Here is a 26,772-nt window from a genome sequence, read left to right as displayed (position 1 = left end):
TAAGTTCAGATGGACACAATGAAAGACAAGTGAGAAACTGCATAACTAGCCTTTCTGTCAAAGCAGAGCAAGGCATCCCATACAGATATAACAAATTCCAATGAATGTGTGATACACACATAAAATACTGTTATTAATTTGAATAACAGGTATTACAAAAATGTAACCATGTGAGGAAATAATTTGTGATGTGTTAAAACAACCTACATGACATTTATTATGCAACTCTAAAAATATACGGTCTTTGTCTCTATTTCAAAAGGAAATACTTTGAAATGAATGTAAAGAATTATGACTCATTTCAGTATATTAAATAAACATTAGGACTCCAGATAAACAACTTTTATTCTCCAAAGCTGTCCAACCTGTATCATTAAGTTATGCAGTTTATTTAAAAAAAAAAAACAACTTGTTAGACTTTACAAACAAGTCTAAGCCTGCATTTACTAGTCTGTGGACAATGTTAATGCAGCCGGAAGCAAAACACCATAAAACTAACAAAGCCATTTTAAATTAAAAACAAAAAAAAAAAAAAAAACATTTGCAGCTGAAACATCCTGTTTTTCTTGTTATTTGTACTCTTTTTTTTTTTTTTTTTTCTTTGAAAGGCTGGCAACCTGTGACTGCCCACAGTCCATCTTTCACACATCGATGCAGACTTTGTTTGGCTCAAAATAACTACACAAAGTTAAGCTGCACACTCAGTACAATTTCTCAACAATAAAGGCGAGGACAGCAGCGGCCAGAGCAAGCCCTATCCCTAGCTTCTTTAGCACTTCCCTGTCCAGGCTGAAGGAGCCAATCAGGAAAGTACAGGCAGGTGTCACCGAAGCACATCCGTTGACTCTGTTGGCCATTTGTTCCTGTGGAGAAAAAAAATGGACATGGAATTGTGTTGATTACATTCCTCTTTAGAGAGATGATTACTCAGACAGCTACAGATCTTGGGCTGACAGTAAGCAATCTGCACGAGGTACTACTAAAGCTTGTTCCATACTCCACGAGAAGCAAGAACTGAGTTCTTGCTCTCGATGCTGCAAGAACAAGAAAAATCTTCTTTTTCGTCAGGTCCATACATACTCCAAGAGAAGCACGTCTGCAGCGGGGAGGGATCACCGCGGGGTGCGATGTCTGCTTATGTGCAATGAACGCGGTTGTTACCTCCGCCGAGGAGGTTATGTTTTTCCTGGCGTCTTTGTGCTCAAGATAGCTCAAAAGGTTACGGATGGATTTTTATAAAAATTTCAAGAGTTGTTGGAAATGTAAAAATGAAAATTAAATTTTGGTGGTGACCTGGATCATCGTTTGGATCCAGGAATTTTAAAAGGAGTCTTTAACATTGTGCTTGGAGGTTTTCGCTCTCTGAGTTCTTTTCTAGTTTCATATTTAACAAGCAACTTCGTCCGTGGCAGGGCGGGTTGTGCATGCGGATGGGTCCGAGTGTTTTAATGCTACATGTAAAAATGTTCGTCCTTTCTCACCACCTCGATCAGCTGTTTTATCAAAACAATCTGTTTTACCTGCAACAGCAAAAACGCGGAAGCAGCAACTCTGCTTCATCCTTTCTCCGTGTTAACCACGCCCACCTCAAATGTCCGACCAATCACAAGATACTTCTCGGAGCCCCACAAGAAAAAAGTTGTGCCAGCCCGATGTGTCGAGAACTGTCTTCAAATCCGTCCGCGAGAACAAAATGACGTCATTTTCTTCTCGGAGCCTCGAGAACAAGAAAAAACTTCTTGCTTTTCGTGGAGTATGGAACAAGCTTGAGGCTGAGCATCTCAACCATGAATCTACCTGCGCATTAGATAAACACTGGGATCTACTGGGCACTCATCTGAAATGGCTACATTTTTTCAGCGACCTGATGCACATCTCTAAATACACTCATTGTCAGAGATCCTTGCTCACAGCTCTCTGCATAACATGTTCATATTTCATAATTACAGAATCCTCTTTAGATTAAGTTGGCTGACCACGGTCACAAGTCAAACAGAAAGTTCTGACAGCAGAGTGGTCAGTGATCAGACAAGTCGGTTCAGGCTTAGTGTGTTGGGTCAGTAAAAAGACGGCCATCAATGGCAAGAGGTGGCAGTGAATGATGGGAAACATCAACAGCAATAAAAATAAAATAAAAAAAAGCTGTAAAAAAGAGAAAAAAGATGAAAAAGAAAGTGTCAGGAGGAAGAGGGCAAACAAAGATTTGACTGAGCTTGTTAAAACTATTTTGATACACATATTAAATCAGAATTTACTGTCTTTGGTGAATCATGTAAAAGTCATTCTCTGAGGTGGAACACTACAGCTCTTCATAGATTGTGGCTGCTGATCAATATATACATTCACAAATAAATCAATTAAAACCTTTGATACTTGGATCTGTAGAATTTACAGTGATGATAATATTGATAGTATAAGACCAAAAAGAGGACTCTGAAACTCGTCGTTTGCTACCTGTTTACCCAGTGCTGACACCTTCACATTTTCTACATCCATTCCTCCTCAAAACTTACTTGTAGTTTGACACAGGGGACAATAGCAAGCTCATGTTTTATGCTGGGCTTTATCCAATATTTAGTGGATGAAAGTGTTTATTAAAATCCACAATTTGCTGATGCAAATTAATTGTTTAATTTAAATGCATTTCAATTATGTTGCTATTACATCTGTGGAAGCAGTTAATGCAGTTTTGCAGAGATCTAATTATTGCAGAGTGTCGTCTCTTCAATGAAGATGATATAAAAAAGGTTCATGTTGATGTAGTTATGTAAGCTTGTGAAATATGAGATAATAAGACATCTTACAGTGTGAGAACAGGAAAAGCAAAGCAAGGCTTTGTTAATTCTTTGCTGGAGCAGTTTTATATCACCTAAAACTTTCCTGCAGTCCCACAAAAACCTGGCAAAAATTCAAGTGTAGTCTGAAAGCAATGATTGTTTCTGGCTGAATTTGAGTTGTTTGTATACGACTAAAACTTACAAGTCTTAGAAATGCACAAGTACATGTTGCTGTATATTTAAAGAGTATGAATGTTTTTAATTGCTATTGGTGCTTATATTACTCAGCTGATAACACCATGTTGAACAGTAGCCTCTTTACCAGTTTTGTTCACTGATCACAGGTCTGCCTGACTGTCATTTGTTTGACTTTGTTTAAAGTATTAAAGTAGAAACTTGCAGTGGAAGCTGAGACTAAGCTTGCTAAATAAATGAAGAAAGCTACACACGATGTGGTCATTTTTATTTGAACATTAAACAAACTAGATAAGAGGATCCACATAACATCTCTGAGCAGAGAGCAAATCAATATGGATTACTCTGGGATAAGTCCTGAATTTCTCCAATAGGACAGCTGATAAAATGCTAGTTCTTTACAGTAAATCATGCAGGGCAAAATAGCTTTTAATCAGTTTTACTCTACAGCTAATCATAGCAATAGTATATATTCACTTGTTGGAAATTTAATGTCCCCTCTGCTGTTATCACTCTCCTGCATGAACTTCTCCATGTTGTTCCACTTTCCTCCGTATTAAATATAAAGTTATTAATCAGTTGTGAAATAAAACCACATTTTGATTCAGGAAGATTTTTTTTTTTTTTTTTTTAAAGTTGATTTACACAGTACTCAAAGATTTTTACTAAATTTTTCATTAAAATGATCACAAATAAAATAACTTTACTATCAGTCTACTTGCAAATGTCCACAATTAGCCAACAGCAGAAGCTGTGTTTGTTAATCTATTTGCATCAGATATAAAAAACCAAATTAGGTGCATCCTGCTTTTATTAGTGATTCTTTAAATGCTTTCACAACTTGAATAAAGTCCACCTGTAACAAAATGGCTTTATTGGACATAAATATGGTGGCAGAGAGCTGTCTATATAAAGAACTAAAAACTGATGGCATAATTCAGAGTGCATGAAAAGTAATTATAGTGAGAAAATCAGCTGCACTTCTGCGTATACAGGTTTGGGTTATCACCATGCTGGAATATTCCTCTCCTAAATCTCTGAAAACCTTCATTGTGGTCATATTTACACCATCCCAAACCAGCTTGGTTTTGGCTTCATTGGATCTTAGGAATCACTTTTTTCCCCCCATATTCTTAAAAAAAAAAAGCATTTTCTTCTTTCATTTCCTTGGATGCAGGCCACAGAAGCTAAAGTTATGCCATATGTTTTGTGCTGGACAGAAACTTGGATTTTGGTTTAATTTCCATGTGAATGTACAGACAAAACACTTCAGCATCTGGCCTTCAGAGCTACATTGTGCAAGAAGAGGATTATCTGTGTAACTTGCTCATTCACCTAGCAGGACAAACACTGTGTCCGAATAGTGATACCAGATCTTGTTTAAATAAATGCTGCTGCAACTTTGTCTGCTGATTTTTATGTAGTCACTGATCTTTCTGGCTCATTTTCCATCTTTGTCAAGAGTCAAAGTCAGATTTTTCTAATCAGTCTGGTCAGTCTTTCCATATGTAGTCTAAAGTTCCAAATATGCTCAAGTCATTTGAAACATATTGATGTGGTTATGTTTATTCATAATAACAGCTGTGCTCAATTCTGCTTCAATGATTTAAAACTGTCTAAAAATTTCTTCAGAATTATGGCATCAAATTTCTAATATCAGGCATGTGATCACAAAACAAACCATCAATATTAATTTTAGAAACAAATAAATGTTTTTACTCATTTGCTGGTTAAACTATAACAAGTCAAAAAGTATCTGTATGTATCTTGCTTTCAGAACTGGAATGTAATTTAGGCCCTTCTAAAAATTTAAGCAAAACGAACACAGAATTAGGTTTAAGTAGACAAATAATGCCTTGATCTTAAAATTATTTTTTTTTTAATGATCCTCAAATTCCAAATGGGTTACATGTTAAAGTAAACTACTCACTTGTGTACACACACAAAATTTCTCCTTTGGAGAAAAGAATCAACTTAATTTCCTGACTGCAAACACCCACTCAGCAAAATACATGCATGCATTTGCATGTAGCTTGGTATCGGTTCACACCTACAAGTGTCTGAGGCACATCTTTGTGTATGAGCAGCTGCAAGGCGTCTGTCCTCAGCCTCACCATCCTCGGTACGACTCACATTCCATTGTGCCCTCTGATGGTTGAAAACATCACCTTGCTACCAACTCCTCCTTACACCATACGGTTGTGAATGCTTTCCTGTGTTCCAGCGCACAATGGAGGATGGATAATATGACCGACAACGCCTGTGTGACACATCCATAAGTCACTTAAAGTACCGTAACTTCATACAAAAGGTTGGAGGGAAATTCAGGAACAGAGTTATGCCTGGTATATTCACTTTCATTTTAGGATATTGTGTACGCAAATGCTCAGTGAAAATTACTGAGGACCCTTGATCCTGTATACAGGACTGCAGGATGGCAGGAGTACTATGTTTTACGGCTATAGTATATAGTCAAATGAAGGGCACAAAAAGTTGCCAGAAAGGTTGATAGCTATAAGGTTCTTGACCAACGTTACCTTTAGCATGTTTAAAATGTTGTCTCGGTCTTTTAAAGGTGAATGAATATTGACTTGAAAAACAAAAATGTTTTGTCTATGATTCCTAACATGTGGAATTTACAAAAGAATAAAAAAAACATTTCCCAACATGAATATCAATCTGGTGAATTTAATCCTCCTCTAACTTTTGAAAAAGGGTGAATATTTAATGTAAACTGACAAAAGGAGAGGTTTAGTGAAAGCAAAGGACTAATGAAAAAGGAAAAAAAAAAGATTGCTGAGCATCTAAACCATTGTCTTTCTCTATGCTGACAGGCCAAGTACACCACCGTCTTCTTCATGCTTCTATTTATCTGTCTCCCTGCAGGTGTCTTTTAACAACAGGGTGCCTGGAGACCGACTGAATAGTAGAGTCTAAAATCTATTACTGGTAGGGAGGATAAGTGAAAATCTGAGTGCCAGTAGGTGCATGTCAGCACAGTAGGGAGAGATAGGAGGAGAGAAGCAAAGAAAAAGAGAAATAAGAAGAGGAAGAAAAAGGAGCAGAGAAAAATGAGAGACAAGTCTTTCAGCGATAGTTCACCTCCTGCTAGCTGCTGTGCTGAATTTGTGCATTTGTCTGTGAGAAGGGGGCTGGTATGTAGGTGTGTGTGTGTGTGTGTGTGTGTGTGTGTGTGTGTGTGTGTGTGTGTGTGTAAACTTGTGGTGGATAATGTCTGTCTCTCTGCTCACAGCAGTAGAACAGAGCAAAATAATCTCCACTGAAAACCATCTAACACCCCACCAGAGGTACCAGGCTGGCTTGCACAGCAAGAAACTTCTCCCTCAAAAGTCGTAGCCTCTCAAATGTCTCTCTTAAAAAAGCACCAAAAAAAAAAAAAAAAAAAAAAATTTGCTCCAATTCCAGACGTACACCTTTAAGTGTCTGATGCAGCCTTCACTGCACTGAACTATTCACCCAAGAACACACACACAATGGCATGCACATCACATCAGAGGAGCCAGAGAGCACAATGCACCGTGGTCACATTTCTCACATGATCCTCGCCAGCTGTCAGTGTCACTCCTGACACACACCATGGAAATGTACTTGTGTGTGCCTGTGTAAATGGATACTGCAGCCGCCTCCTTAGTCATGGCTGATTCAACAAAGCTACAGTGACATTCACAGTGTGCTGCAGCTGTACTTACAATAGCAGCAGTGGGGAGGGGGGGCAGATGAACATCTGAATGCAAATTTTATTTGTGACAGAACATGTAGTCAGAGAACGATGATACAGAAGCTACAACAACAAAGAATAAGAGGAACAGAAGCTCAAAGAGGAACTTTGTGTCTTTCTTATCTTTCATCTAAAATTTCCTTCCTTCAACTCAACTGTCAAACTGCCTCACACAGCAGCACAGTAGCACACATACCCAACTCTTGTTATTCTATAAACAAAAAGTTACAAAACACCCACATGGAAACATGCTGTCCAGTCGCACTTCCTTTGTCCCGCCACATGTGCATGCACAGCCTGTGTGTGTGCAGCTCGTCTCAGACAGATCCCCAAACACACGCGTTTACATAACTGTTCTAAGTCTACTGATTCAAATGGATGTCATAACAAATAACCCACGTCAGAATTTACCACAGAGATCACCATGTTATGTGTAAAAAAGAAGAATTTAAGACATACTGTGCACTGTGTGGTCAAGGCCACTGTTAGCTTTACTACAGAGTAAGTATTCCTTGACATTTTTAAACTCATGTAAAGTTTCACTTGCTGCTACTATCACATAGTCAAAAAAGCTAATGTTCAAACTAACAAAATATAAGCAACAAAACTACAGCAATTCTGTCACTGCACCATAAGTTATCCTCTACTAATATGACACAAAATACCATAAGTATGATTTCCAAAGTCATTATGAAACTAATCTGTAATACATTTTATCCCTGATTAACACATTTTTTTTTAAATGCATTACTTTTTGGTTATTAACACACACAACTATAAAGTTGCTCCAACAGAACTGGGTTTATAGTTACAGAAACTAAATACAGTGGATCACTACACGTGTGTACAGGGAGGTGTTGGGTGTACATATGACTCAAACACATGACAGGAAACCTTTCAGACAAAAAAAAGGGACATTCTCTCAGGTACTGAATGAAAGTACACAGATGCGAGATAAATATAATAACAAGCCAAGACACAACACATGCATATATTACACATAAACAGCAGGTGGGAAAATTAGTTGCTTTTGTCAAAATGTGTTAATTTTGCAGAATACAATTAACAACTTTTTTTACACCTATATTGTAACAAGTAATCGTCATATCTAGGGATACAATGATTCCGAACTGATCGGTCCGCCATGTGGGGGACAATCCGGCCTTCCATCCTGCATGTTTTTTGTATTTGCAACAGATTTTTCTTTATTTACTGCTTTGTAAGCCACCTGCCTTTCCACGCAGGTGAAAGCTCAACCCTGCAAGTCAATTTCCAATCACTGTTGTGCCCCCACTCATTCCGCTCACCGGGACTTGTGGCTCACACATATGCACACACAAACATGTGAAAATAGCTGTAGCAGAGCTGAGAGAACATAGTGTAAAGGTAGTTAACAGACATTTCACTGTCAGCAAGCATGTTTTGAAATGTGTCCTGTTCACTAAAGAAAACATCCGATATGTCAGCACCCCCGCCAGAAGCTTCCAGATATAACGCTTCCTGAACACAGGACAGTTGAAGGACCCAAACAGACAATAGCAGGAAAAAAGCAGCTGTCTGAACAGACCCTATGGGGATAAAAAGATAAGATTTAATAAATACTTTATACCACGATATACAAGTGGCCAAAAAATAAGAGGGGAGAGGGAAGTCTGGGCTTCCCTGCTTAGGCTTCTGCCCCCGCGACCCGACTCCGGATAAACAGCAGAAGATGGATGGATGGATGGATGGATGGTCAAAAAATAACAAAGTGTTGTTTAACACTATATTTTTTGTTTGTTTGTTATTAACCGGTTCAGCATCATGACACAGAATGGTGGTGTGGCTGGTGCATCGTGCTAAACAAATTTACTCTGCTAAGAGGAGCCTTTTGGATATGGGCTCCCATTCACAATCACATTCTATTATTTATTATTTTAATATTCAGATCATATTATCAGTGTTACGCCCCTTGGCCTGTCATCTAGCTCATCATTTCACCAAGCATCACCTGGGGGATTTGATGCACCTGGCTTCCTTCCTGGAGCTGCCCTCAGGCTGATGTGTGCTGGGTGCTGATTCTGATTGGTCGCCACACGCCCACCTGCCCCTGATTGGCCAGACCTTCTACAGAGCACCGGAATAAAGGCTGTCACCAAACTTCGTTCCGGGCAGCTGTGTTCTGGTTGAGCCTGGTGCCACAGCTTGCCACTCCTTCAGTGACTGAGAAGGAGTTTTGACTGCTTGGTGTTTGCATTGACGCTTTTGCGATTACCGCTGGGTTGGTGCCAGCTTTGGTGGACACTTTTGTTATTGGGTTTGTTTGGTTGTTTTCTGGTCTTTGATGCGTTTATTCCGGTGCTCTGTAGAAGGTCTGGCCAATCAGGGGCAGGTGGGCGTGTGGCGACCAATCAGCACCCAGCACACATCAGCCTGAGGGCAGCTCCAGGAAGGAAGCCAGGTGCATCAAATCCCCCAGGTGATGCTTGGTGAAATGATGAGCTAGATGACAGGCCAAGGGGCGTAACAATCAGTATTATATTAACAGTATTATACTACAGAAAGTGTTTGCTAGAATAATAAAATTAGCTTTTACTGTGAAATTCTGTTTCTGCAATCAACCACAAAGAAAAAAACATCTGAGCAGCTGATACGTGTCTGACACTTGAACCCTAAGAAAAGCTGATGTGGGCTGTGGCTGAGCTCATGATTTTGGAGGCGGTTATTCTAAAGAAGCAGACAATTTGGTTATCCTCACCCCACAACCACAATCTCATCACAGTGTTATGATTATTCTTTACTTAGTTGAGCAGTTTTTGGCGTACAAATCCAAGCAGTTTTATACAGGTGATGGTGTCAGCACACAACATCACAATATCTTTATCAATATATGAATTAACTTGTGCCAAGTTTTTGCAAAACTGAAAATTAGTCAAACAGTGAGGAATCTACTCTGAGGAATCTAAAACACAAGATATTAGTTAAATAATTTTAGTATAATAATATCCTTCATTTAACAGTGTTTTTCAGTCCTGATCCTCCGAGACCAATGCCCTGCATGTTTACAGGTGTCCCTACTTTATCACACCTGACTCAAATAAATTCCTTTTTAGAGGAAGTTGATCAGTTCTTCTGTTCATCTGTATCAGGTGTGCTGGAGATGGACTAATTCATGCAGGGCAGCACGTGTTCAGAAACACTGATCTAAAGTAGTAGTACTAGCAGTAGTAGTAGTAGTAGTAATAATAATAATAATAATAGTATATTTTAAAAACATTGATTTGACCTGTTTAAACCTTTTCTGACCATATTCAATGAAATGCAATTAAAAAATAAAATATAACTTATAAGACATCTGTTTTCCTATATCACATATATCCATATGAGCCAACAACTACAAGCAACTTATTTTCTAACAGTTTTGGATTTTATGGTTTTCAGACTGAAAAACTTTTTGAATAACAAGGGGTAATTACCAAAACAAAATGGTGCTAGACGGCATCATTTACACTGAGGAGGAAGCACGCTGTGCTTATGAGGCTGGTAATTCTGAGTAAAATCAGGGACTTTTAGACACTCATTTTGTTGAATGGAGCTTTTGTAGCAGGGTCAAACTGGAAATAAGTTGCTATTTTCATTATATCACAGAGGAAAAAAACAACAAACTAGTCAATAAAATCAGTTTACTCAATAAGATCTTATATTTCTCATGAAAAGCTTCTTCTATCTGTGGTTCAAAAACAAAGCTCAGTTTGAAGGTCTTTTAAAACCCTCTGACCTTCAAATGCACATAAAGAAAGATTTTCTGATGTCATTTGACATGTTAGGTAAGAATACTAAATATAGAGCTGACTGATGATGGCCGAACATTTATTCCTCGCTTACCCAAACTTTGCCTTGTAAATGCAGGACATGTTATACAATGTGACATACTAAATGAAATGCTTAAAATAGCCCAGCTACAGCAGCTGTGTTCCAAGCAAGGCAAATAATTTGTTACCAGAGTAAACAAAGTAAATAAAAGGCCAGGCAAAATCTTTTGACATTTTGAATAAAAAGTTTCAAAATAGATTTGAGAGGATTAACCCGTATCTGAAGCGGAAAAGACAACATAATCTTTGATTTTTGTTTTTTTCCAGGACAACACATCTTGACAATGAGCAAACATAACGCAACATCAAAGCAACAATCCACAACAGTTGCATGTCAACACAAAGCGACCTATAAACAGAGCAGAAAACAGAGATTTTTGTTCTGGTTTCATTGTGTGTTTTCAAGCATTCTTGTATTTTTTCTGAGTGTGTACTGGAAGGGTCCCATTAAGCCTGAGGCCTGCTGGAGTTTGCCAGGCATACCCAGGGGGAGGGGGAATGATCCACATTTTCTTATGCCCTTAGTGAAAAACAAATCATTTGGGACAGTCTAGTGAGTAAAAATGGCCATGCAGAAGTTACGTAACCCCAGATTGTTTATTTATTCATCGCTGGCAACTAAACCATTTCTGTCAAGTAATATGTGATTAAATGTATCACCATTTACATGCTGTTTACAAACACATTCATGGCATCACATGTAGGTGTGAGAAATGTACATGCATGGATCATGGTGTGTTTGTGGAATTAAGAAACTAATGATGTATACAAGTGTGTGTTTATGTAAGAAGATGATGCAAAGTACAAGTAATCCCACCCACTCTGCTCTGCAAAAATATACACTGACTGCATTTCAGCGTTGCACCTGAATGTAGCAGCGCTGCTTGACGACAGGAAAAGAAAGGAGAGGAGGAGCTTCATCTCAGCAACTATAGATTAGGTTGCAATGCGCTTCCACCAAATTGAGGTCAAATAAAACACTTGTGAGTAAAGTACTTGTCGGCAATCCTTTTTTTAAATGGAAGAACACATTTATAAAAACACACAGCTGGTTGATGTAGTGGTCATGACCACTCAAGCAGATGGACATTTGAGCAGTTTCTAGATTAAGTCCAAATCATATCCGTCTTGTTCTTTTTAAATGCATCCACTGTAAATATGGTAACCATAACAGGAGGCACTTTATTAGATAGATAGATAGATAGATAGATAGATAGAGATAGATAGATAGATAGATAGATAGATAGATAGATAGATAGATAGATAGATAGAAAATAAATAAAGTTTAAAGAATTCTGAAAGAAAAACATAAGCCTGAGCAAGAAAAGAAAAGTAAAAAGAAAGCACAGTCACTTTAAAACTCCAGCAAAGACTCGTCCACTCAGGTGCATTTGTGCAGGGACATTGTTCCCTAGCTGTATACTTTCCTCTCTCTCCTTTCTATGCTGTAACTCACACAAACTGTCAATTTGCTCTCTTGTGGAAAGATCAGAGCCATTTTCTTCCCTCTTTGCTATTCTTTTGGTCTTCTTGAGGAAATATGCTGTGAAAAGAGCTGATTATTAGATGGCACTCCACGGTGCTTCTCTTTTCTCCTCATCGCTTCACCTACTTCACAGTCTGTCCATCATTCTTGCTTCATTTTTCAGACTCTCTTCTATCATTTAATTTCATCTGAGGATGAGGTCTGGTGAAGCTACTTTCTCCTCTACTTTCCCTCACCGAGCTGCTGAGTGCCTTCTCTGCCATTGTGTTCTGGCAAAAGCCTCATTTACTGTCCTTCCCCCTCTGCTGAAAGTGCTATTTCTGTGAATGAAGGGCTGACAGACATAGAGGGAGTGAAAGATGTGAAGAAAGGACAGAGGAGGATGATTTCATCCATGTCAATAAAAGCAATTTCTCTCCATGGAAGAGTGGGGTCTTCTTTCCCAGAATGAAATAGCAAAATCATAAAGGGTCTTTAATGAAGTTGTCATGGCATAGCCAAGTTGCAGTTTCACAAAACAACTTGTCCACAGAAACCAAAACATTTCGACCCAATAGTTTGGGTCCTCTGACCTGTACGTTTTGTTTCAGAAGGACATGATACTCAACTAAAATCTAAAGATGCTCCATAGAAAACAAGGAATATTATAGACTAAACGGTAATTGTGGAAATCAGAAGTATTGCAGCCCAAGATGGTTGGTTGTTTAATTATTTGAAAGAAAACCAATTTTTACTAATATTATGTGATCAAACATATCAGCAATTATGCGTTATTTTATCTCCTCTGTTTCAAATTCTTGTCTTCATGGACATATTAGTTGCAAACTGCAGAACTCAGCAAAACTCTTAAGCTGCACCTGGAGGTGCTGTAGTGAGCCAACTAACTATTAATCTATTCTCATCACTCATCCATCTATCCTTAATTGCATTACCTGCCTATATTTTCACACGCTTCTATTCATCTGCTCATCCATCAGCTGTACGCCCCTCAGTTTTGTCTGACATCGTCATGAAACCATATCTCTCTGTCGACTCTCAGGTCCATCCATTCACGGCCATCCACATGGGCTTTCATATTGCACTCCTCAATAAATCCATCTAGCCATATTGCTTCACTCCCACACACATCAGTAAGGATGCTGGATGGTGTGCAATCATCTCTCTCCATTTCTGACACGATAGATCTCTCACTTTCTTGACAAATACACATTACAGACCTTAGTCAGTTTCTCTGCCTACCCAATCACCCACTTATCAACCACACTTTCTTTTTCTCACACTCCCTTTCATTGCTCCTTCGCATCTGATTTAAAGAAGAAAGAAAGTCCTCTTTTTACCTGCCTGGCTATCATCAACCTCATCATAGTCTCCCTTTCTGTTGCTTTATTCTTGAATTTTTATGTTGCTTTCTGTAAAAAAAAAAAAAAAAAAAGCCTGTACTTATGACATTGCTGCAGGACTTGCTGCCTTCCACATTCATTCATTCATCTCAAACATTCATGCACAACTCAGTGGTTGGTTCATTCACCCAGTATCATACTAAAGAATATGGTTTCGTGAAATGTAAGACCCAGAGAATGTGCCGAAGCACATCTCTTAAGATATATACTACGGTCATGTACCAAGTACATGCAAGTCCAAGTCCATGTATATTGCCAGGGCAAAAAAAAGTTGCCATCTGGATTTAACTAAGCAAATAGGTACAAGCCGTCTATTGGATAATAACATTATGAGTGATGATCTCTCAGCTGGTAATACATAATTTAACCCCAACTGATGCATTGAGCAGCTTCTAAATTTTCTGTATGTTGAAAGATACAGCCCAAAGAATGCTGGATGAGGGTGATCACTAAAACATTTGGTGATATCAAACCAAAGAAAAACAACAGTAGACCTCTGAACTATGTTTAAAAGCGAAAGTAAGAACATTTCCACATGCACAATAGTCAGGACTCAAGGTATTGAGACCAAACAGCTGTGCTGCCACAAAAAAACCACTCATCAGTGCAGCTAAATGGAGAAAAGGGCTTCAGATTGCTAGAGAGCATAAAGTCTGAAGATTGGACTCTGGAGTAATGAAAGAAGGTCATATTGTCTGATGAGTCTACACTACCTGAGTTCCAGTGATGGGATGTTCAGGGCAAGAAGAAAGGCGATGTAGTGATGTAGCCATCGTGACTAGTGCTTATTGTACAGACCGGAGGGGGCAGTGCTGTGATTAGGAATTGGTATGGTCTAACTTCAGCAATATGATCTGCCCCATATATATTAACTTACCAGATTATTCCATCAATAGATTTTTTTTCTTCCTGATAGCACGGGCACATTCCAAGATGACAATGCCAAGATTTGCCTAGCTCAAATTGAGAGAGTAGTTCAGAGAGCATGAGACATTTTTACACATGGACTGCCCAACAGAGAGTTCAGGCCTGTACCCCACTGAAGATCTTAGGGATATGCAGGAGAAGGCTTTGTGCACATGTGAGGGACATTAAAAACCAACATCATTTTGTAAAAGATATCACCACCAAAGTGGACAAGTGTCCTGTGGTCCGACAAGTCCAAATTTCTAATAGTTTTTGGAAATCATGGATGTTGTGTCCTCTGGACCAAAGAAAAAAATTGCATACAGGTTTTGAAGCAATATATCTAAAAGACATCTTTTTCATAGACAACCCTGGTTATTTCAGTAAGACAATGTCAATGCCAAGATAATAAAATAAACAAAAAATAAATGACATATGAAAGCAGCTAATAGCAAACTATTACACTGTTGCATTTGTTCCCTATTTCTTGCAAAGTACAACAGAGAGTAAATAATAGATTTGGAGCTCTAAATATATGTAATGTTCCAAACTATCCTTTTCTTTTATGTGTTTAACGTGGATCCTTATTTGCAACTCAAACTAACATCTGCTCTTCAAAACTGGGTTGACTTTAACTGAGGTGTCCCAACCAGTAGTACCAGTCCAGAAACTGCAAGTAGACAGTGACAAGCAATTTTGAAATGCAATTGTCAGTTTTAGACAGCTTATCAGCATTCATAAAAGACTAACATTAAGTTAGAATCAAATTTACATAATTTACATTAAAACTTCACAACATTACTAAGAAAATACAGAGACTGTCCGTTACATTGTTGGCAAGGTAATCAAATGTACCAGAAGGCCTTACTATGAGCATCACTGGTGTGTGTGGTTTGCAAATACTGCTGTGTTTCCACATCATTAGGTTAGTTATTGCATTGTGCAAAAGTGACACTCATTGCCATTAAGAGCCACCAGTCCAGGTCATAAGTATCATGGATTAGAGACCATCAGCAACATCATTGCAGATCACCTAATAAAACTAAGCGTTAACTGCACATATGCTGTGAAAAGCACACACAAGCATTAATGAATTTTTGCAAGTTCAGATGCACTAATAAATTTAAATATAAACTAATCTACCAGTGAATCTCTTCATCTTGTGGTTTAAATTGGTTTCTTATTTAATCTTCGTGCCCCTTTTCATTTATCAACTCTTCTAATGAGCTCATACCTCATACCATAACTTCCATGTTTAATTTTTTCTTACTGCTTTCAAAAAATTAATCTTTCTCAACCCGCAAAACTTAAATAAAGAACAAAAAAAAACTACTATTATGACAGATTTATTACATTATTACATTCCATTGTAGACCATTACAATAAAATGGCAAATACTCTTGTGTTCTTTCAACACTTACCTTCCTACACAGAGATACTTTTGTGGTTCAGTGTGATTCTTAAATGCTCAAAACTTCAGGATTCAAATGTACTGGGGTAGTTACAGAGTAAAAACCTTACACTGTGTGCAAAGCAAGCATGAGTGGTGTACATGATGATAACGTGTGTATGAATCTGTGAGAAAGAAAGTGTTTAAATTACATCATCTTGCTCCTACATAAAACCTGGAATATAAAAGATTGTTAAAGGAGTGTGAGTGTTGGATAGGAAAGCAGGTGGGGATGTTTGGGGTGAATGTAAACAGGTGTGTAGGAGGGAGTGCAGATTTTACTAGGCAACTAGTTTTACACAGTTTCATCCTGATTACTAAACTTTCCATTCCAGATTAACATGTTTCTTGGTCTTACGTGAAGCCAACCATTCCCCCTTTTTCCTCTCAGTCCCTGCAATCCGTTTCTTTTTCTACTTGCTTTCCTCTTCATCTGTGCCCCCTCCCTCTTCTTGTCTCTGTCTGTTCCTTTCTTTCGCCCCCCTCTCTGTCTGGCAGTAAAGGCTGATGGAGTGTGAAATTAGAAAGTGTATCATATTCTGCTCAGTGGCTCCATGTCCTGAGCTATAAGCTACAGCTAGTCAGAGTGAAAAATAACATGCAGTGAAACAGATACATTAACATGGTCTTGTGTGTCGCAGTGTGAGTGGTTGTGTGAGTGTGTGTGGTGAAAAAATAAGATAGGAACAGTTTAGCAAGGAACAGCTTATCTAAAATTACTAATCTTATGGATGATACACTGCTGCTTCTTCACAAACTACACAGGATTCAAAATTTGAAAAGACTGTTGTAAACACAGGGTTCATGGTTTTGATAATTAAGGAACACATACCAAGTACTGGAAGGAGGGAAGAGGATGCAAGTCCTCTCGTTACCTAGATATAAAGTCCTTTGAGTGTTCTCTTGAAAACCTGCATAATTCTAGATTGATTTAAATCAGTCACACATTCCTTCACTTACTCATATTAATATAAAGTGTAACTACCACAATGAATCTGACAAACCCTTAGTAATATGATGCTATTCCCTTGCTATTGCTAATTCCTAATACTGTAACTTTCAATTTATCTTTTTTTATTTAGCTTTTGGCATACTTTTAATGCTTCCTCTGCCCCCTGCTGTAATATTTTTAAATGTTTTATGTAAAACATAAAACATTTGAACATGGTACGTGCTAAACAAATAAACTTACCTTGCCTTGTTAGGGGTTGAACTCGTTAAGGTTTGACCCCTGTAAAGGTCTTCCACATCTTTTTAATTGGCCATTTCTCCAACAGGCTCACTTTGATTTACCATCTACATCACCAACCTTCACCTTCATGTGCATTGGATACAAGATAATGTATGTAATTCAAAACACGTGTCATGGCAAAGCAAAGCAAAGCATTATGTGGGACATAGTGTGACATGTGGTGAACTTACCTCTGTTTATGTACACACACCATAAATAAAAATTTCCTGGCTCTAAATTTTGGTTTGTTATAACAAGAGGGTTTACAGTTATGGAAAAATAACCTTAAAAAACAATCCATGTTGGAAAGCATTTATTTGCAAGTTATGGAGATGTGCATGTATTGGTGTATGTTTACCTGCGCTAGACCAGACACTTGTCCTTTTTCAAGTGGTGCAGCAATGGAGGGAGTGAAAGGTTTACTGTCTTCTACTGGTTGACCTTTCATGAAATGCTTTCCTGCTTCATAGATGTCCACCTCAACCATCTTACCCTTAAATTCAAGCCTTTTAGGTACCAGAACCTGCAAATGAAGACAGATCAGTGCAAAAATCATTACAGTACTGGAAAAAAGAAAATTTCCCAAAATTTAATAGTACAATTATGTGGTGTTATTACAGTGCCCTTTTATGACATATGTTAAATCAGAGCAGCACTCTTATGTGATTTAACCAGGAAAGCAGAACTTTAAACATCAACTTCACCAATTGATTTACACCGCATGTTTCTTCATATCTCAGTTACACTTTTAATTAACTGTCACTCATCCCTATTTATTCCACATTATTATTAAGCAAGTCTTTGGATTGCTAATGAAAAAATGTTTTCAGTTCTATTTATGTAAGCCCTCAAGGTCAAAAAGTACGGCAACAGCTGTGAGATAAACCAAAGGGATTTGCATTTGTCTTATTATTTCACCATGGCAACTATAAGCCTTGGCTGATCACAGCAGGAGGGAAGAGAAAACAAAGAATTATAATTATGGCTTCATGTGAATTAGAATTTGCTCTTAATGACTTATCCCTGTAAATAAAGATTGTATGAAAATCCTTTTTCCCTTCAAAACAATTTTTTAACTAACCACAAAGCTGACAGGCTCACGGTGATGTATGTTGTGCGATTATAACATTGATTTACTCCTTTTCTTTGACTCCTGTTTTTAGATTCAGTCTGTGATTGAAGACTAATTGGATGGCTTGTCTTGTGTGATTATTGGTGGATTTTGCAACCAAAACTGAAGGAGCTTGTGTGCCATAGAAACACAGATTCCGGGTGAGTTTTCTTGATACACATCAATGATTTACCCATCCTCCAAAGTAAAAACGAAAGAAATCAACTCTGGATTTAAAAAGTTTAACGCTGTTATCAAAAGAAGATCATGGTTAGGTCAATGATAATTTCTCCATTCCTTAACAGAATTCCTACATAAATATGTTTTTAAAATAAACATTCTTTTTTGGGTTTCTTCTTCTTTTACCATAAGCAGGCCAGAGGCCAAAACCAACAACCTTGGACATGCTGAGCCTTCAGTATCTAACATCAGCAGGGTGGCAACATGCTGACTCAGATCATCTGCTGGTCAGCCTAACCATTACACAGCTCTGCAGGGCTAAGTCACTGACTGGGGAGACAATAGTATATGAACTGGTAGAGAGATTGTCACTGCTGTGATGGCAGGACTGTGCCTGCCCCAGTGATAATCTGTCAGTCTTTATCCAGCTGGGGGAATATGATAGAATAGGAAGCACAGGCCAAAAGGACACACACAGCCATGGCTATACCTGCTGCTAAAGACTCCAACCCCTGTGAGTGTATGTGTGCGTGCATGTAAGTAGCCAGCAACCAGACTGTGAGTAGAGAGGTGAAACAACAGGACTGATGGGTAGGCAGCTGTGAGTATGTATGTGCATGTATGTGTGGGTGGGTGACAGTCATTCAAAGGCCTACAATACAGTGATTTAATGATGAAAAAGCATGTCCGGTTTCATTGGAAACCCTCTTTAACTTATTCATTCAACCACGAAAACACACATAGAGAGGTGTGTTGTATATGATAAGTGCCAGCACAGATATCATCTGCTTGTGTTAAGCAAAGCCAGTTCACTTGCTTGTACTTACACTTCTCACTAATTCATGTTCATTTCAGTTACCCTACCATGAAAGTTCACATCGCCAGCACCCTCTGTCTTTTTCTTTGCTTCCACAACTCACTGACTCTCTTTTTTGGGTTAGCCCTCTCCAATCTGTACTTTTATCCTTGATTGTGTTTGGTTTATCGAGGATAATATTTGTATATTTACAGGTTGAATAGCTATGACTGCAGCCTTTGCCATGTTTAACATCCATACATTTTCTGCCGCTTTATCTGGGGGCAAGTTGCGAGGGCAGCAGCCTAAGCAGGGATGCCAAGACTTCCCTCTCCCCAGCTGCACTTGCCAACTCTGGGAATCCCAAGGCGTTCCCAGGCAAGCTGAGAGATATAATCCCTCCAGCATGTCCTGGGTCTTCCCCAGGATCTCCTGCCGCAGGGACGTGCCCGGAACACCTCACCAGGGTGAGGGTAGAAACATAGATCGAATGGTAAAGTAAGAGCTTTGCCTTCTGGTTCAGCTCCTTCTTCACCACAACAGATTGGCGCAGAGTCTGCATTACTGCAGACGCCGCACCGTTCCTCCTGTCGATCTCTCGCTCCATCCTTGCCTCACTCGTGAACAAGACCCCGGTGTATTTAAATTACTCCATTTGAGGCAGGACCTCATTCCTGAACCGGAGAGGGCAGTCCTCCCTATTTCAGCTGAGGACCATGGTCTCTGATTTGGAGGTGCTGGTTCACATCCCAGCCGCTTCACACCCGGCTGCAAATCATTGAAGCAAGAAAGGGAGATCCTGACCGGATGAAGCCAACAGGACCACGTCATTTGCAAAAATCAGAGACCAAATCCTGAGGTCACCAAACCGGATCACCTCAACACCTCGGCTACATCTAGAAATTCTGTCCATATAAGTTATGAACAGAATCTGTGGTGAAGGGCAGCTTTGGCAGAGTTCAACTCTCACCGGAAACAAATCTGACTTACTGCCGGCAATGCAGATCAAGCTCTGACACCTGTTGTACAGGGACCAGACAGCTCATACAAGGGGGTCCGGTACCTTATACTCCCGGTGTACCCCCACAGGAGTCCCAGGGGGACACGGTCAAATGTCTTCTCCAAGTCCACAAAGCACATGTGGACTGGTTGGGCAAACTCCCATGCCCCATCCAGGACCCCAAAGAGCGTATAGAGCTGGTCCACTGTTCCACGACCAGGACGAAAACCACACTGCTCCTCCTCAATCCAAGATTTGACTATCCGATGGACCTTGCTCTCCATAACCCCCGAATTTACCTTTCCAGGGAGGCTGGGGTGTGTGATCCCCCTGTAGTTGGAGTACACCCTCCCGTTCCCCTTCTTGAAAAGGGGGACCACCACCCCAGTCTGTCAGTCCAGAGGCACTGTCCCTGATGTTCATACGATGCTGCAGAGACATGTCAGCCAAGACAGTCCCACAGCATCCAGAGCCTTAAGAAACTCCGGGCGGATCTCATCCACCCTCAGGGCTTTGCCAACGAGGAGCTTTTTAACCACCTCAGTGACCTCTGCCCCAGAGATAGGAGAGTCGACCCCAAAGTTCCCCAGCTCTGCTTCCTCATCGGAAGATGTGTTGGTAGGATTGAGGAGGTTTTTGAAGTATTCCTTACACTGACCCACAATGTCCCGAGTTGAGGTCAACAGCTCCTCACCTCCACTGTACACAGTGTTGACAGTGTCCTGCTTCCCGTTCCTGAGTTGCCAGATGGTGGGCCAGGATTTGCCAAATTCCTCCCAAGCCCGAATTTTTGCCTTGGCGACAGCCAAAGCCGCATCCCACTTAGTCTGCCGATACCTCTCGGCTGCCTCCAGAGTCCCGCAGGCCCACAAGGCCCAATAGGACTCTTTCTTCAGCTTAACGGCATCCCTCACTGAAGGTGTCCACCAAAGAGTTCTGGGATTACCACTACGATAGGCACCAACAACCTTACGGCCACAGCTCCGGCTGGCTACCTCAACACAGCCCACTCGGACTCAATGTCCCCCGCCTCACTTGGCACATGGTTGAAGCTCTGCTGAAGGTGAAAGTTGAAGCTCGCTCTGACAGGTGACTCCGCCAGACATTCCCTGCAGACCCTCACAACATGTTTGGGCCTGCCAGACCTGACCTGCTTCCTCCACCACCATCTGAGCCAATTCCCCACCAGATGGTGATCAGTTGACTGCTCTGCCCCCATCTTCACCTGAGTGTCTAAGACACGTGGCCGCAGCTCCGACAATACGATTATGAAGTTGGTCATCAAACTGCGGCACAGAGAAGGTCTGATGCCAGGTGTTCATTTGAACACTCTTATGTTTGAACATGGTGTTTGTTATGGACAATCCCTCCAAGGACTCCAGAAAGGGTGGGTACTCTGAACTGCTGTTTGGTGCATAAACACAGACAACAGTCAGGACCCATCCCCCCACTCAGAGGTGGAGGGAAGTTACCCTCTTGTCCACCAGGGTAAACCCCAACGTACAGGCACCAAGCCGGGGGCCAACAAGAATGCCCACACCCGGTTGGCGCCTCCAGAGTGGAAGAAGGTCCAGCCCTTGTCAAGGGAACTGGGTCCAAAGCCCAAGCCATGCATCAGTTGGTGAGTCCAACTATTTCTTGCCAGAATTGCTAAACCTTGCGCACAAGCTCAAGCTCCTTCCCTGACAGAAAGGTGACGTTCAACGTCCCTAGAGCCAGTTTCTGCAGCCAAGGATCGGAGAGCCAGGGTCCTCACCTCTTGCCAACACCCAGCTTGCATTGCACCCGACCGTACAGCTCATTTCACAGATGGTGAGCCCACGGGAGGTGGGGCCCATGTAACCATTTCGGGCTGAGCCCGACTGGGACTGGCTCCAGAGGGGCAGCCCGCTGACCCGCGTCCGGGCAAGGGAACACGTCTGCCAATGGCCGTCATCTTCATTGGGGTCGCTGAGCCACACTTAGTCTGATCCCTCTCATAGACACCTGTTTGCCAAGGGTGACCCTACCAGGGGCATAAAGCCCCTGACAACATAGGATCTTCAGGACGCATAAACCCCTCCACCACGATAAGGTGGTGGCTCAGGGAAGGAATGTTTAACATCTTTATGTCAATAATGTACACCTGTTTTAGTGGGTGTAAGCTTTAAGGAGGACTGATTCAGTGAATTATTGGTACAATGTTTTTCACAAAGCTTTGTTTTTTCCCCAAGTAAAAGCATAATTTAAGAGTACATGGGAATTTTAGGAGAAACAAACATCACTTTTATATATTAAACAGACACACATACCTGAATATGCACAGATGTAGAGGTATATAACAAGTGTACAAAAACAACACATGCATGAACCTCCTAACACTTGTAACTTAAGTTTATAGCCTGCAGAAGGAGGTGCAAAGTAGGAGGAGGAGAGGGAAGGGGAGGAAAGTGGAAGGGAGGAAAATTATTACCATCCACTGCCCTCGCTGCTAATAAAAAGCATAACTTCAAACATGTTTCTGATGATGGTTAAAGCAGGAGGAAATTGATTTATTTGAAGATGTTTTAAAGTGAATTTTTTACAGGTTGACTGTGGGTCTTTGAAGCCACGTGAGCGTGTGTTAGTGTGTGGAATGTTCATGTCTTAAGGGCTGACCTTAATGTTAGTACAGTAAAAAAAAAAAAAAAAGAAAAAGAAAAAAGTACTTCTGCTATCAGCTGCCAAATGCTCTCATGAGCACCGTAGGGTGTGTGTGTGCTTATTTGTGAGCATGTTTGATATTATAGCTAACCTACTTTAGTATACAAGTTAAGCTCTGACACCTGCTGTGAGTACTCCAGTGACAGCCAAAGCAAACCCTCTGATCTGATGGATGATCTGATGAAAATGAGGAAGAGTTGGTTTGGCATAATATTCACAAAAAGTGATCACTATATAGTAATTTATTTACAGCATTCTTACTGTATGTTGTAAGTGGTGGGGCAGTGTAAAGATTAGTCATTTCAGAAGGTCTTGAATGGAGAGGTCAACAGACACTGCTATATTGTCACGCAGCAGACATGCTATACATACAAACCACTCAACTCTGTCATTAAGCACTCACAAAAATGCTGCTTAAAATAGATTTGTAATTTTAACAGTACAGAGATGTCTTTGTGTGAAGATTTTCTACTCTGAGTTTTAAGTTCAGGTATTACAGTATTTGACAGTGCAGTATTAAATATCTTTCAAAGTTATGTTTAGAAAATACACTAACAATTTTTTGAGGTGTGGTTATGAGTTAATAACTGTGCTTACTGTCAACAAAATAAAGCTGGTGAGAAACGCATATGAATTAAGGAGTATGTGCCTGAGCTAGCAGTTTACCTGTTCGTAGAATTTGTTGTGGGCCACATAGTACTGGGTATCAAAAGATTCCTCTGTCACCAGCACATGCTGTCTCTCCCCAACCTAAACATGGTGACAGAAAGATAATGCACATTAGACATAATGATGCTTTTGGGCTTTTATATGCAATTTGTTTAAAAACACAACCGCACAACATAAAATCTACACTAATACATGAGAAGCATCATTCTTATCATTTAAAATTAATTTGGGAATCATAAATATGCAAAACATTTTCATTCAGAAGGATACTGGGTTCAGTACACAGTGGTCAGGAAACCAGTTTTATACTGACAGTAAGTTATGCACAGCACAAATGTGTGTGTGTCTACATTTTAATTACAATCTCAAGGTTTTCAAGTCACTTCAGTTTTAGCACTTCACTGAGAGGGATGTGAGAACTATTCATTCCAGGTGTTTATACACACACACACACACACACACACACACACACACACACACACACACACACACACACACACACACACAACTCAATTAAAAAGATCTATAAGGGATGTAATTCAAATATGTACAGAAAACAGTCTATTCAACCAGATACCACAAGGCCTGTGGTAATTTATTCCTGTACAAAATACTAAAGTACCATTGTTATTGAAGAATGTTGTTGACTTCAAGAAGCAGAAGGAGGAGATGAGTGGATGAACTTCACAAAGTATGTTACAGCCCTAGCCTGCAAGACACAAGTGCTTCCCAGACTGTTACCCTTTCTAACACCTTGCCATTTTCTGATGCATCTTACATGTTATGAAGTGGTCCTTTTCGTTACATGAGTTTTGTTTCACTGTGTATTTCTTTTCTTTTAGGCACGCTCTGGCCTCTGCAGCTGCTGACTGACTCCAGAGCTGATTATTCACCTGTGTCATATACCTCACCTGCAGCTCATTCCCTCATTGACCACCTGCATTTAAACCTCCTACATGCTCACTGCTGGTGCAAGCTCTTCAGTTCTCCTCTCTTCACTCAGCTCTGGACTCTACCTGTGGCTGCAGAGCCTCGGAAATTATTTGCTAGTGTCTTGTTTTTTTTTTTTAAATCTTCTGCGGCTTTCTGCCACAGCCTTTTTTGGTTCTCCTTATCAAGGAATAAGATCAGTTAATGTGAGTCCTGCGTTTGGATCTGTTCCTGTATCCGGCGACCAGCCATAACAGAAGAGCTTGCCATTGATGGATCCAGCAGACTCACACCCAGGACCTCCCCTCAGAGACGTCCTCAATCGTCAAGGCACACTACTGGAACAACATGAACAGACCCTGAACACCCTCCAAGATGAAAATCAATGTTTACGGCAACAAGTTAGTGAACTTTGTTTGCATGTGTCTGACCTTGCCTCTCATTCTGTTCCTGCAGCCTCAGCTCCGCCACAACCCCAATTGGAGCCCCGTGTCGCCACCCCCGAGCCATGTGATGGAACTCTGGGGAAATGCCGGGGTTTCCTCTTGCAGTGCTCCCACACTTTTGCTTTGCAGCCTCAGTCCTACCACACAGACAAGGCTAAGATTTTCTTCATCGTGGGTCTCCTTCGGGGCCGTGCACTGGCATGGGCAGAGTCCAGCCAGCCTTTGGCTTCCCGTTCTCTTGGGAGTTTTTTGGAGGACTTCCGAGCTGTTTTTGATCTCCCAGACTATGCCGGAAATGTCCCTCAACGTCTTCTTCGACTGTCCCAAGGCACAAACTCCGTGGCAGACTACTCCATCCAGTTCTGGACCCTGGCTGCGGAGACTGGTTGGGACGAGGGTGCTCTACGAAGCATCTACCTTCAGGGTCTCAGTGAACAACTCAAGGATGAGCTTGCTTCCCGGGATGAGCCTCCTGATCTCAACGCCCTCATCACTCTTACCATCCGACTGGACAACCGACTGCAGGAACGCCGCCTTGAGAGACGAAGCCGACCAGCTCGGCCTGTCGCCGTTGTGTCTTCACCTGCAGTTACTCGACCAGCCTTCCAGGGGTTTCCACCCCATTCCACTAACAGTGGCTCCCCCTTCGATTCCTCAGAGCCGATGCAGCTTGGCAGGACTCGCCTCTCTCCAGAGGAAAGAGATCGCAGGGTTAGGGAGGGTAGATGCTTATATTGTGGGGAACTTGGTCACCATATCCCAACCTGTTCAAAGCTGTCAAAAGAGGGGGCTCACCCATAGAGCCGAGGCTCATTTTTCCCATGTCAGAGCTGTGCTGCGGCATCTCTTGGAGAATAAGCTCTTTGTCAAGGCTGTAAAATGCCAGTTTCATTCAGAGTCCATTAGTTTTCTGGGTTACTGCATCAGTCCTGGCCGTATTGTCCCTGACCCAAAAAAGGTACGGGCAGTCAAGGAGTGGCCCACGCCCACCTCTAGACGCAAACTCCAACAGTTTCTGGGGTTTGCCAATTTTTATAGGCGTTTTATTCGTGACTACAGCCGCTTGGCTGCCCCACTAACCAGGCTCACTTCCCCCAGTGTACCCTTCTCCTGGTCCCCTGAAGCAGAGTCTGCCTTCCTTGCTTTGAAGGATCGCTTTTCTAGTGCCCCCATCCTGATTCAGCCCGACCCTTCTAGACAGTTTATTGTGGAGGTCGATGCCTCTGACTCTGGGGTGGGTGCAGTCCTGTCCCAGCACTCGGATGATGGGAAGCTCCATCCGTGTGCCGCCTTCTCCCGCAAACTTTCTCCAGCGGAAAAACATTATGATGTGGGCAACAGGGAGCTGCTCGCAGTCAAATTAGCCCTAGAAACATGGAGGCACTGGCTGGAGGGTGCTGAGCATCAGTTTCTGGTTTGGACTGATCACAAGAACTTGACTTATATTCAGAATGCCAAGAGACTCAACTCCCGCCAGGCTCGCTGGCAGTTATTTTTCACGCGGTTTAATTTTATAACAACTCACAGATCTGGTTCTCAGAACACCAAGCCTGACTCACTCTCTTGCCAGCACTCATTCAACGACCCTCCTGCCGGACCTGAGGAAATCGTTCCTCCCTGCTGAGTGGTAGCAGCCATCACCTGGGAGATTGACTCCTTGATCCAAAGGTCCCTTCCATTGGATCCAGACCCAGGTAATGGTCCTCCTAACTGCTCCTATGTCCCTCAGGCAGCTCGCTCAAAGGTCCTACAGTGGGATCACTCCTCCCGTTGGGCCTGCCATCCTGGGGTGGCTCGTACTCTGGCCTTACTATGAAAGCGTTTCTGGTGGCCTTCACTTGACAAGGATGTTCGTAGCTTCGTGGCTGCCAGTTCTGTTTGTGCCCAGGGAAAGTCATCTCACCACCCCCCGGCAGGACTAAT

The 26,772-nt window shown here is 41.2% G+C and overlaps 1 protein-coding gene across 1 annotated transcript in view; it reads right to left on the bottom strand.

Moving 5' to 3' along the window:
• Nucleotides 1-396: 396 nt before the first annotated feature.
• Nucleotides 397-26,772, bottom strand: part of cdkal1 (CDK5 regulatory subunit associated protein 1-like 1) — a 242,924-nt gene continuing 216,548 nt past the window's right edge. The window contains exons 13-15 of the mRNA XM_079240730.1: nt 23,471-23,554; nt 17,394-17,558; nt 397-863 (exon numbers count right to left, since the gene is read on the bottom strand). Of these exons, the coding sequence (XP_079096856.1) occupies nt 702-863; nt 17,394-17,558; nt 23,471-23,554 (411 nt within the window). The 3' untranslated portion in view covers nt 397-701. The remainder of the gene's footprint in view (nt 864-17,393; nt 17,559-23,470; nt 23,555-26,772) is intronic.

This window comes from Telmatherina bonti, assembly GCF_933228915.1.
Source record: "Telmatherina bonti genome assembly, chromosome: 5".
NCBI classification, from domain to species: Eukaryota; Metazoa; Chordata; class Actinopteri; order Atheriniformes; family Telmatherinidae; genus Telmatherina; species Telmatherina bonti.
Note: the sequence above shows the minus strand (reverse complement) of the source record. Positions and strands in the feature narration are given on the sequence as shown.